Source organism: Ziziphus jujuba, chromosome 11 (assembly GCF_031755915.1).
Source record: "Ziziphus jujuba cultivar Dongzao chromosome 11, ASM3175591v1".
In the NCBI taxonomy this organism is placed as follows: domain Eukaryota; kingdom Viridiplantae; phylum Streptophyta; class Magnoliopsida; order Rosales; family Rhamnaceae; genus Ziziphus; species Ziziphus jujuba.
The window spans coordinates 26847871-26861508 of NC_083389.1; the positions used below are offsets into that span (position 1 = coordinate 26847871).

General features: G+C 35.6%; 1 protein-coding gene across 3 annotated transcripts; it reads left to right on the top strand.

The window, feature by feature from the left end:
* Positions 1 to 7895: 7895 nt before the first annotated feature.
* On the top strand, positions 7896 to 13315 carry LOC107433121 (protein pleiotropic regulatory locus 1). Of its 3 annotated transcripts, none has more exons than XM_048465883.2 (17): positions 7896 to 8143; positions 8656 to 8824; positions 9055 to 9191; positions 9265 to 9343; positions 9484 to 9546; positions 9682 to 9766; positions 10276 to 10368; positions 10594 to 10657; positions 10767 to 10852; positions 11086 to 11187; positions 11324 to 11407; positions 12016 to 12076; positions 12160 to 12226; positions 12351 to 12428; positions 12577 to 12641; positions 12746 to 12823; positions 12952 to 13315. In XM_048465883.2, exons 2-17 carry the CDS (start codon positions 8691 to 8693, stop codon positions 13122 to 13124), a joined length of 1449 nt encoding a protein of 482 aa, XP_048321840.1. In that variant the 5' UTR covers positions 7896 to 8143; positions 8656 to 8690; the 3' UTR covers positions 13125 to 13315. The 3 variants fall into 3 exon arrangements, with proteins under 3 accessions (XP_048321840.1, XP_048321839.1, XP_048321838.1); XM_048465882.2 differs by having other exon boundaries at positions 7897 to 8143; positions 8559 to 8824; XM_048465881.2 differs by having other exon boundaries at positions 7897 to 8143; positions 8581 to 8824.
* The last annotated feature ends 323 nt before the right edge of the window (positions 13316 to 13638 follow it).

Genomic DNA, 13638 nt, shown 5'->3' on the forward strand with positions numbered 1-13638 from the left:
TGTTGACCGTTGATCGAAGGGGTCAAAAGTTGACTTTTTGACTCGGTTGGAATTCTAGGTTGACTGAGGTACCGTTACGAAGTACACGTTGGCACGAGTTCGTAGACTAGTAGCATGTTGAAAACGGAGCTACGGTTTGAAAGTTATGAGCAAAACAAGTTGAGGTCCAAACTATCCAAGGGGTGCCGGAGTTGACTTTTTATTCATGCAAAGTTGAGCGTTGACTCATGCATGGTTGTGTGAAGTGTTCGTCGATACGAGTCTGTAGACTAGCGGCACGTCCAATTTGGACATGTGGTTTGAAAGTTATGGACCTGTAGAGTTTTTCAAACACCGTATTATTTTAATATTATTTTTAAACGCGTAACGATGTGCCACGTGTGACTTAATGAAGGTGACCATGTGTCACCATGTTGAGAAGCCACATGTCCACCATGTGTAATATCAAATTATTTTTATTATTATTTTAAATAATAATATTATTATTTAATTATTTAATTATTTTTATTTTATTTTCCTTTTTCTTTTTCTTTTTCTTTTTCTTTTTTTTCTTTTTCTTTTCTTTTCTTTTTCCCCACGTGGGAAAAACACCTCCTTCTCTTCTCTTTTTCTTTTTTTTTTTCCCCTTCTTCTTCCCCGAGCCATCAAAAAACCAGCAGACTTCTCTCTCTCTCTCTCTCCTTTGACTCTCTCTCTCTCTCCCTATTTGACCGACCGGTTGGCCGGATTTCAGTCGCCGGAATGCCACACGTGCCGGCCACCGGTGTAGCTCACCTTCTCGCGACCTCAGCCTCCAAATTTCCCGGCCAGTCGCCGCCGGACACGCCTAGATCGGGCCGGTGAAGCCGGCGGCGGCCGGTTACGTTTTTCCGGCGATTCTCGCCGTTTCCGACCAACCCAGCCCGATCCTTACCTCTATTCCACCATTTTCAACCCCTTTGAGTCCAAATATGGCCTCCAATCTCAAAAATTCGAAGCGGTTTGTGAGATACGAGGAATTGAAAACCGGCCGAAGCTTTCCGGCCACCTCCGGCGGAATTGGGGTCTATGGAGACCGGATTTGTAATCCTCGTCGCTCAAGCTTCGATTTGGTATATTATTCGACCATTTTGGGTAATGTTTGTGTTTGACCCCCGGGTACCGGGTATTATTTACCCGAATAAAATATTAATTTATTTGACTGTGTGTGAATATTGTTCTAGGAGTACGGGTGAGTCATGGAATTGATCCCATGGTGGATCATGGTTTAATTACGTGCTCCAGGTGAGTGACCCACCTTTAAAAATATTTTTGGGGTAATTAATTGTATTTATGTGGTATTAATTTTATCTGTAATTGGTGCTCATGTGGCGTATTTTAAATATAATCGGAAAAAATATTTTATATATATATTTACCCATTGGTGCTGAATGAAATTTTGGGGTCATTAGAAATTCCCGATTATTATTTCATTGTGATTAAATGGTATTTATTACACGTGAGCAAGTATTTTCAGTAATTGATTGTGTCTGGATTTTAGATCATTTTTGGCCAATTAATTATGTTTAATTGGTATTTAAATTATGCTCATGTGGTACAATTTGGTTATGGTTTTATTGTGGTTTAATTTATTTATTATGCATGAGCAAAGTATATTTCGGTAATAATCGTACGTGGTTTTAAGTATTATTTTCGGGCATAATTGGGTTAAATATTTTATGAAAATATTTGTTTAAATTTTATAAATTATGCCCGCGGTATTTTTATTGTTGAACCTCGTACTTCGAGAAAATTGTGGTTTATTTGTTATCGATGTTTTCGTACCGGTTTGTTAAATAAAAATATGTGGGATGGTAAGTGTGAAAATTTAATATATTTCCCACGGTAATTTTGGAAAACGGTACGGTTGTTTAATAATGTTTATTTTTAGACGCATTTATACAGTATTGGTGTTCTGGTGTATGGACACGTGGTAGCGCGCAAGTATTATGTGGTTTAGCGCGCAGGTATTATTTCTCCTGTTGTTGCCATTGGACCGTGGGCAGGCAAGTTTGTTATTGGCCACAGCCGCCCCCCTCCTTGGCCGGGAGATGGTTTCAGCAGCGATACTGTTGGGACGCCAAAGTGCCGTTTGCAAGTTTCTCTCTTTAACCCCCCCGCCAGTCGGTGCTTGGGACGCTGGGTATCGGAGGACATCACCGGTATATGGTGTGGTGCGTCAGGTGTAATTTGCAAATAATGTTTTAAACCCCAAAGGTGTTCAAAAATTATTTATTATAATTTATTGCAGTTTATTTATATTGGAGTATTTATTTATTTATTCGTTGTTTATTAAATTATTTGGTCCCTTGGTCTTCGGGAAGTACGAATATCAGGTTTTGTGAAAATGTTTTAAAAGGGGAACATTTCCAACGGAGTGAATAGTGAGGGTTTTGAGAGAAATTGTTACCTCAATTGTTTATTTATTTATTTATTTAATTGTTCGGTATTGCTTAATTAAATTCCTTTATTTTTATATTATTAATATTAAAGGTGTTCAGTAGATAAGGTCACTCACTGAGATGATTAGCATCTCACACTCTTAAATTCCGTTCCCCTAGGTCCAGGTTGGAGACGTTGATTGTCCGGGGCGAGCCCAACGTCTCAGTTCGTTGCCGAAAGTTCAAGAAGTATTTCTTCCCTTTTTCCTCTTCATCTGTATTACTTCTTATCTGTCATTATATAAATTCCACATTTATCTGTATAATGCTCTGTATACTGTATTAGACGTGTTGTGATTATTTATGCACTGAGTTGCTGTTATATTTTGAAGTGCTGAAATTTGTGGAAACAAATTGTAGTAATGTGGGAGGAATAAGGAGATGAATTTTTGAAGTGTGTTTTCAGTGCAGGTAATTTTTGGTTAGTCCTACCCTTAGGGGAGGTGCTGCCGGATTTTCCGTTGGAAGGTTCGGTGGTATTTCCCTGAGATCAGGGCTTGTCTAGGGTTCCGGGGAAGGAATTCTGGACGGGTCCTGACATTAATAGTTGTTTGGATATATGTATTCATCTGATATGGTAATGAATTATGCTTATATCATAGAGCAATACTACATGTATCAAATTTTTTATCATAATTTTGATAACCAATTATGTGGCAGTTTTTTAATGGTATTAAATTAATATTGCCTTAAATTCAAGTATAGATAAATCATTTAAAAATGCCAAATTATGGACACCAAAATTTTGATAAAAAAATTTAGTCACTCTAGATTTATCCTATATTACATTCGTATACCATATTTTCTATATGCTCCGATTTTAAATTTTATATTAGAAAATAAAAACAATGTGTTGTTTGTGGTGAATGATGAACAATGATAAACTTTTTTTTTTTTTTTTCATATAAACATGGTACGGGAGGGGAGAGGAATATGGATAAGAGCTTTATATATTTATTTATTTTTAAAGACCCTAAGTAACAATCAATATCAAAAATTAAGAAAAACAACTAATCTGTTGAGGGTTACTAATTATTTGTAAAGATTGAAGTTAGGAACAATCCAAAAAGCCATAGAATAATCATCATAATTCTTATAATTCTTCCCCACATCATTATCATTAAATCTTATAAAGTAACTATTTTCTTGTAAGTTATGTGCTCTAACTTTACACAAGTTATAAAAATATTGAATTTTTTTCCGCCAATCCCCATACCGAACTGTGATATACAATAAATTTTTTTCCATTCACAAAATTCTCAAGCACATAGTGATATGGATTGATTTCCACCTAGAAATAGAGTTTGCTCACCATCTCCAAAAGCTTCCACCACTTTTTTTTTTTTTTCCATCTTTTGCCACAGCAATCCAGCTTGTACACATGAAATTCATCTTTGTAATCTGTATCATGATGATGATTATTATCAGTACTAGTATTAGAGGTTAGTTTTCCAAAAACCCTGAGCACGTATAAAATCTCATTCAGTGGTTCTGCCAAATAGATATGATAACACAATTCGTCAACTTCGGGAATAATAATGTTTCTTAATGGTTCCTCAGTATGTACTATTCTTTCAAATACTCTTTTAGGAGAATAATCATCAAAGTTTCAGATTTCAACCGAGCATTCCAGGGCCCGAGCCTTGGAATGATTTTAGAATGCTGCAATGCATGGAGGTTATTATTGTGGTATAATATATCGGAGTAGAATGAAACTTGCTGTCACCAAATGTAGTCTATGATTTATTAATAATGTTGTCGTAGAATTCTAGTGCTGAAACTATTCTATACTTTGGTCCATATATAATTACGATTGAAAAGTTGCTACTGGTGCTTTTGCTTGGATCCGAAGAGAATAGCTTTAAAAACAAAAACAACTTGGTAATTTGTTGTACGATTAAGGATGTAGGTGGATGGGAGTTCAATTCTAGCTCCTGAAAATGGATTGAGAAGACATCTGTTGAACATTTTGTCGAAAATTATAAGCCACCCATACGGGGACCCAGCTATCCAAGGGTTATCAAATTGAAGACCACTTTGGTGGAATATGGTCTTGATCTTGTAACACTTTTACTCTGCAAAATTGAAGAAATAGGAATAGCTAATGGTCAAGAGATGATCATCAATGTTGCAGAAGCCAACGGTCTAGAACCACCGGTTCACAATCAAATCATTAATGTTCCTCACAAGCACCAGTTCAAGACATTGATCAAGAGATGATCATCAATGTTGCAGAAGCCAATGGTCCGCCACCATCGCTTCAAGGTCAAATCGTTAATGTTCCTCCACAACCACCAGTTCAAGATCATGTTGCAGAAGCCCACGGGCATCAAAAGGATGCGATTGTCATGATCCCCGTAGCAGTTGAAATTGTTGTTCCTCCACTAGTGGTTCAAGATCCAATGATAGTCGAAGATGCGATCAACATGCTCAATTTCACCATACAACAACTCATAGCCGATGAAGTTCAAATCCCTTTACTAGAGCAAATCATTCAACTCTTCACTTATGTCATTGAGCGTCTTGACAATCTGGGTGTACAAGGTCAAGATGGAGAAGGAGAAATGAATTTCATCATCCAGGTCCTTCTCTCTCCATTAATCTACTCAATGCAATTATTAACTTTCTTGACAATAAGGAAAATGAAGTTGCCGAAGAGCTTGACAAAGAAGTTGCAGAAATTGCAAGGCAAGTGGTTGACCACAATGATGATGATGATGGTAATGGTGGTGGTGATGATTCTATGATTGGAGGAGGAGGGATTGGTCATCTGCATGCTAATCACCATGATCACGACGTAGAGATGGGGGGAGATATTGAGCAACAGAATATTGATGTTACTGGGATTGGAGGAGGGCAAATTGACCATCATCATGCCGATCACCATGAACAAGGAGAGATTGAGTAGCATAATATTGATGTGGCTGTGATTGGAGGACAAGAGATTGGCTACCCTCACGCTGATCACCATGATCACAACGCAAAGATGGGAGGAAATATTTGTTAGACACACAAAGCCTGATATACATAATAAATTCACACCCTAAAAGTGGTAATTTTACAAAGTATCAGAGCTCAAAATCCTAAAAATTTATGTTCGAATCCTATCACCGTCACACTACCACCTATTTAAGAATAAGAAATTGACACTTATAAGGATAAAAAATGTTCGTCGCATTACCACTCAAGGATCAAAAATGACCTAATGTTCGAATCTCACCACCATCACATAATTATAACACCTGTAAGAATAAAAAATGTTCCAATTCCATTACTGTCACATCACATTACCACCCAAGGATCAAAAATGGCCTAATGTTTGAATCCCAGCTCCATCACATAATTTTGACACTTGTAAGAATAAAAAAAGTTCGAATACCACTATCGTCACATTACAACCCAAAGAAATTGATACTTGTAAGGACAAAAAATGACCTAATGTTTTAATCCCATCAATGTTTAAATGTCACCACCATTACATAATTGACACTTGTAAGGACCAAAAATACACAAAGCATGACATTACCACCCAAGGACAAAGAATGGCCTAATGTTCGAATCCCACCACCATCACATAATTTTGTCACCTGTAAAAATAAAAAATATTCGAATCCTACTACTGACACATCACATTACCACCCAAGGACAAAAAAAGCCTAATGTTCGAATCCTACCACTGTCACATAATTTTGACACTTGTAAGAATAAAAAATGTTCGAATCCCACTACCATCGCATTACCACCCAAAGAAATTGACACTTGTAAGGATAAAAAATGACCTAATGTTCGAATCTCACCAATATTTGAATGCCACCACCCTTATATAATTGATACTTGTAAAGAACAAATATACACAAAGCATGATATACGTAACTAAGGATCAAAAATACATAAAGCATGATATACATAATAATGAATTTTATACATCCACCATTAACAACACAATCCCATTACTGTCACATTTAAGAAATTAATACTTGTGCCATTTAGGGACAATGTTAAACATACAAAGCCTGGTATACATAATAATAAATTTTATACATCCTAAAAACTCAAGCTTTTAAGATCATATTAGTTTTAGGATAAGTGAATGCTGATTACCATGAACAACACATAGACATGGAAGGAGAGATTGAGCAGCAGTAGAGTATTGATGTTGCTGGGATTAAAGGAGTAGAGATTGACTACCCTCATGCTGATCCCAATGAAGCACATGCAGAGATGAGAGGAGATATTGAGCAATAGAATATTGATGTTGCACATTCTAAATCAATGGATGCTGGTCATCATGAATAACACGTAGATATGGGAGGAGAGATTAAGCAGCATCAGAGTATTGATGTTGCTGGGATTGGAGAAGGAGAGATTGAGCACCCTCATGTTGATCACCATGAACAACACGCAGAGATGGGAGGAGATATTGAGAAGTAGAATATTAATATTACACATCCTAAAATTAAGTTTTTGGGATCAATGGTAATTTAACAATATTAATTTTGAGATCAGTGGATGCTGATCACCATAAGCAACATGTAGACATGGGAGGAGAGATTGAGCAACAATAGAGTATTGATGTTGTTGGGATTGGAGGGGGAGAGATTGACCATCTTTATACTGATCACCATGAACAACACACAAAGATGGGAGGAGATATTGAGCAGTAGAACATTGATGTTGCTGGGATTGGAGGACAGATTGGCCACCCTCATGTTGATCACCATGAACAACATGGGAGGAGATATTGAGTAGCAGAATATTAATGTTGTTGGGATTAATGCTGCCACTCAACACTTGAATACTTTGTTGGAGCTACATTTTGGCACAATCTCTAATCATACTAGGCTACTGTGTTACAGCTGCTGATAGATAATTCTCTGCAAGATCCAAGACAGAGATTAGAGCATGAGTTAGACGATGTTTTTGATCAAGTGTTGGCTGCAGGGCATCAAATAGGGGATGCTATAGGCCTACTTTGATAGAGATTTACATTGTTTCATTCTTTAAGGCGAAATGAAATTTTAAATTTTTTTCAGTGTTCTACTGTGCTGTCCATAATTGTTCGTACTAAATAATTTAATTTGACAGGTGATATTAATTGATGTAGTACATAAAAATAATTTATATATTAATAATCAAGATCTCTCAATGCAGAAGATAAGTATAAAAATAAACTTACAAAAAATCCCAAAAAAGTTAGTAGGACTTTTTAAAAAAAGTAGGACCTAGAAATATTAATATATACAAATAAATATTTTTTTTTTGCCAAGATTTATATAATTTTTTTTAATTGCCATTGAGAGAGTTAGCCAGGCACCCGGGCTAACATTAACCTTCAAGCCTCAACCCAAAACCCAAACCCTGTGGACCTAATTATATTACAAAGTGCCCAATCCAGATGCCCAAATCACAATATTACCCACTATCCCAAGAAACCCAGACCTTTATCTCACGGACCTCGATCTTTTGAATTTATTTATCTTTTGATTTTTTTGGTGATAAAATGATTCGGTTTTGTCCATTCGATTGAAATTGAACGGTTGAAATTCAAAACAAGCAGAGGATCCTAATACTTCTCTCACACATCAGGAAACACTAAAAAACCTCTCTCTCTCTCTCTCTCCCCCTCTTTCTTTCTTTCTTTCTCTCTCCTCGCCAACTCTGGCTCGGGGAAGAGAACAAACCAGGTACGTTTGACTGCTTTCGTCTCTTCCCAGTTACTACTATTTCTGTCTCTTTATCTTCTCGTTTTTTCAATTCTACTTTGTTTTTGTTTTATTTTTGGTTGTTTTGCATTCGGGTAAATACTTTTTTTTTATTTTTTTATTTTTTGTTTTCAAATGATGAAGAGTTGTTTTATGTATTTCTTTTATTGTTGAAATTGATATGCTTTAGGTTATTAAATGAGGTAGTGACCGGAATTATTTCTCAAGTAGCTGGGGTTTTGAAATCTGCTTTTTTGTTTGCACTGTTTGGTTTCTATAGGGTTTCATTAAATTGCATATCGTATAAGAATGGTTACATTAAATTACCATATGCTGAGGCTTTTGGCTTTGCCAAATTGTTATATGAACTAATGGATATAATTACATAATGTTGTAGAACTTTTGGTTTTGGGTTGTAGATAATCGAAGCGGCTTAGAATTTTTGAGCTTCATCTTCATCTTCGACTAAGTGAAGAATTGTCTGAAACTCTTAGAGGGCATTGTGAGGAGGTGAAGTATAAATTTGGTGATGCCAGGGCCCACCTTGGATATGGAGCCCGTCGAGCCACAGTCACTGAAGAAGCTCAGCTTCAAATCTCTGAAACGAGCTCTCGATCTCTTCTCTCCCATTCACGGCTTCCTTGCCCCGCCTGATCCTGAAAGGTAAAGTTAACCAAACCCTTGTGCCTTCTTTTTAAAATTTTTTTTTTTATATAAATTATTATTATCTTTTTTGGTACTCTGTTTTGTTGATTTTAGTTTCTCTGGAACTGAAACCCTTAATTTTGGCCACGGACTCTCTATTAGCTTTAGTTACAGAAAAGTTTATTTTTATTATTATTATTATTATTATTATTTTTTATTTTTTTTTTTGGGGTTTTGGTTTGGCTCAGTAAAAGAATTCGTATGAGCCACAAGGTTAACGTTGAGTATGGAGGACTCAAAAGCACCACTAGCCAACCCCCTCGTCAAGTTAGTAATAATAAAATGGGAACTCAGCCTTCTCCTTCAAATGCCCTTGCCTTACCAGGTATTGTTTTGTGCTTTTCCATTTTGATTATAAATTTTAACATAAATGCTTACAATGCTTCAATGAAATGCAGGTCCTGAAGGTTTGAGGGATCCACAAAAGGGAGAAGCTCAAAATGCTTTGGTTGTTGGCCCATCTGTGCCAAAAGCATCGTAAACACTCTCACTCACTACTGTTCTATTGTTTTAGGCCTTCCAGTTACATATGCTTGCAGTAACTTCCATGCAAGTTATTGTTGGAATTGTTTTTTGCTTGAAGTGAAATTTTTGCTAATTATTTTGGTTTTCTCCAGGAATGATGTTGGGATATCCGGCAAAGGCACTGCAATTATATCTGCTTCAGGGTCATCTGAAAGGTACTATTCCTTTTTTTTTTTTTTTTTTTTTTGTGTGTGTGTGTCATCTTGCATCTCCTTTAACCTTGAATGTTGATGCTATACTGGTAATGTAGCACCATTTTGGCTTTAACCAATTTAGTTTATCTATTGTAGGAATTTTTCAACATCTGCTATAATGGAAAGAATTCCTAGCAGATGGCCACGTCCTGTATGGCATGCTCCATGGAAGAACTATAGGGTAAGAACTAGTTACTTGTTTATTGTTGACATTTGGCTATGGCATGTTGGCAACTGGCAAACATGCAAGTTGTAATAATTAAGATTTTCCCTGTTCTTCCAATTGGATAGATGGTAGTTATTTTGAGGAAGTTTTGTATATTTTTCAGGATTAGTAATTACCACAACAGTTGACATTAAAAATTACTATCAACAGCTTGCCATTCATTTTTATATATCCTAGTGATGTGAATTTCTGTGTCATGAATTTATATGTATAAAAAAAAAATCTTTATTTAAGGTGGGCTGTTCCTACTTAAAATCGATAATTATGTTGTAATTTAGGCTAATTGGGGAATATTGGCGTCAAAAAATTTAGTTGTTTCTAAACCAATGTTGTTCTGACTTACTTGTTTGACCATTAGAGTAGACTGGCTTGTAACTGTTTTAGTTTATGAGTTTGAAATATGGTAATTTATTCGGAGTGCATTGTTACTTTTGTCTATTTTGAAGTTGTTGAATATTGTGTAGGTAATTAGTGGTCATTTGGGATGGGTGAGATCCATTGCATTTGATCCAAGTAACACATGGTTTTGTACTGGCTCTGCTGATCGGACTATCAAGGTACAAACTTGAAGTATATTCATATGAGATGGTTTAGTTGTTTTATAGTGAATCATGATTATTTTGATGCCTTTAAATACATAATCAAAACTTGATCTGTTTTAAGTATGATCTTTTAAATGGATTTATCACCATATATTTCTTGAAGTCACCAGCCAACAATTGCAATTCTGGTCTTTCCATGTACATGTTTAATCTTATTGATTTTGGATTCTCTGTGATAAGATATGGGATGTAGGAAGTGGAAGGTTAAAGCTCACACTGACAGGACATATTGAACAAGTACGAGGTTAGTTCTTTAGAAATAGTGTCTGGTGGCATTGCCTGCAATTATCTGTGTGTGGATAATCACTGTTATCAAGGATTAAAATGGTAGAAATATGGGTTTTGATTGGCAGGTCTTGCTGTCAGCAGCAAACATACATATATGTTCTCTGCTGGAGATGACAAACAAGTTAAATGCTGGGACCTTGAGCAGAACAAGGTGAGATGTAATTATCTGAGAACTTTATTCCAGCTGTTTGTGAAGGTAACTGTCGGCTTTTCTTATCTTTGGTAGAAGGGGCAGATATCTATTTTATTTTCTTTCCTGTTCGTATGGGGGACAGATTTTTGTATCGTTTTCCCTCTTATTCCTACTTCCCCCTCATGGTTCAGCTATTACATTACATTCTTTCTGATCTTGACTTTGGTGCTAACATATGGTCTGCCTTGTAGGTTATTCGTTCATATCATGGACATTTAAGTGGTGTTTACTGCTTGGCTCTTCATCCCACCATTGACGTTTTGCTTACTGGGGGGCGTGATTCTGTCTGCCGGGTAAGTGATTTGTGATGATAAATAAATTACTTCCTGTGATGTTATCACAAATGCAGTTTTTTAGGTTGTCAGTTAGCTAAGTTTTTTGTTTGCTGAATTTGGATTATGAGTGGTTATTTTCAATTGCTATTTTCAGGTGTGGGATATTCGTAGTAAGATGCAAATCCATGCATTATCTGGGCATGACAATACAGTGTGCTCAGTTTTTACTCGACCAACGGTATTAAGACCCCTCTCCATTCTGGATTGTGTTTTATATATTTATTTATTTGTTTATTTATAGTCATTTAATCACTTGATGATGCCATATGTAGATATTATTGGTTGTTGTTGATCAATGGTCCGAATTTATGCCAAGTATAGTTCTCGATATTGTAGGTTACTTTTATATTACTAGCTACCTCTGTTGACTTTCTCAGATGTTCCTTTTATTAGTATTCTTTTGATTGATGATAGTTGGTTCATCAAAATCCTGCACATTTAGTTCTTGTTAGCCATTAGGCAGAATTTATGAAGGTTGTAACGAAAATACATATGCATTACGTGATACTTATGAACCGAGAAGAAGTGCGTTCAGGATTTAGCAGTCAAATAATTGAAAGTTTTTAAGACATAAGTGTGTTCAGGATTTAGCAGCCAATTAATTGCAAGTTTTTAAGACATAACTATAGCATAGGGGTGTCTTCTCATAAAATTTATGCAAGTGTTGAAAGAACTTAGATAGGAAATTTTCATCCTTATTTGTTGGATTTTATTATTTGTCATTACAAGACTTGTTTAATGGTTAAGCTAGTGTTTTTTTTAATTTTTTTATTTTTTATTCTTCAGGATCCACAAGTTGTTACCGGTTCTCATGACTCAACTATTAAGTTTTGGGACCTTAGATATGGTAATTTAATGTTCATATGAATTAATTTGTCATCAATTTGTTTTTGGCATTTCCTTTTAACAAAATTGCTGCTGACCTTGCAGGAAAAACAATGGCAACTCTCACACACCATAAGAAATCTGTTCGAGCAATGGCACTTCACCCCAAAGAGTATGTGGCTTAAGATATGACTTGTTATTTCTTGCATGATAAAAGAATAAGCTTTACATTACTTGAATGACAATATGCCTTTGGTTTCAATTATTTTCTGATTTTTTACCTGTTTTACCGTCAGGCATTGCTTTGCATCTGCATCAGCTGACAACATTAAAAAATTCAATCTTCCAAAAGGGGAATTTTTACACAACATGCTGTGAGTATTTTATTAAATCATGTTCTAGTAGCTGTTAGGAGAAACAAACAATACGTATTATATATATATATATATATTTTTTTTTTTTCTTTTCTTTCTACTGTTGGTCTAATGATTATGTCTGAATATTCTTGGTATATATGAGCAGATCTCAACAGAAAACTATAATTAATGCCATGGCTGTCAATGAAGATGGAGTAATGGCTACAGGAGGTAAATTTATAGACTGACCCTTTGATCCAAAATGTGCTGAGAAGAGTCACAGAAAGAAAATAAGCTGATTGTTGTAGTAACTTTTACTCCCCATTTTACTGAAGGTGACAACGGCAGTCTCTGGTTCTGGGATTGGAAGAGTGGTCACAATTTTCAGCAAGCCCAAACAATTGTGCAGCCTGGTATGTTTAAACTACTTGCTTTTTTTCCCAAAAAAAGATTAAAAAAAAGAATTTAGGTTCATAATTTTGTTCTCAGTTCAAAGATTGGGGATTTAACGGTAGCTAACTTCTTGCTTATTACATTACAGGTTCGCTGGATAGTGAGGCTGGAATATATGCAATCTCTTATGATATGACAGGTTCAAGGCTTTTGACTTGTGAAGCAGACAAGACAATTAAAATGTGGAAAGAAGATGATAGTGCCACTCCAGAAACTCATCCCCTCAACTTTAAGCCGCCTAAAGATATCCGTCGCTTCTAGGCTTTGTAGCTTCTTGGCTCTGCCTAGTAATGTATTATTGTTATTGTTTATTATTATTATTATTATTATATATTTTTTTCAAGAATTTAGACCCTGAGAATTGTATAAAGGCTTAGTTAGAAGTTTTGACCATGTATTCCCGCAAAATTTATACAATGGCTCTTTATTTATTAATTTAGTTATTATTATTATTTTTTTGGGCCCTTTTTTGTTCTTTTGAGAAAGGCTAAACCTCAAAATAATAGTTATACAGAGTTTAAAAAAATAATAATAATAAATAAAAATCACAAGCGTTTTCTTAAAGAAGACTGGCCCAGTATCCGCTGTAGCCCAATAGCTGCAGGCCCACAAGGCTAGAAGTGGGTTTAAAGTCGTCGCCCTGGGCCGAAAATCTCCTACTTAAAAGAATAGGGTTGTGGCCCACATTATTTCTCATTAAACGTTTAATTCATACTAGTAGTGAATAAATCAATAAAAAAATGAACACAACCAATCTACACGCGCCTATTGTGAA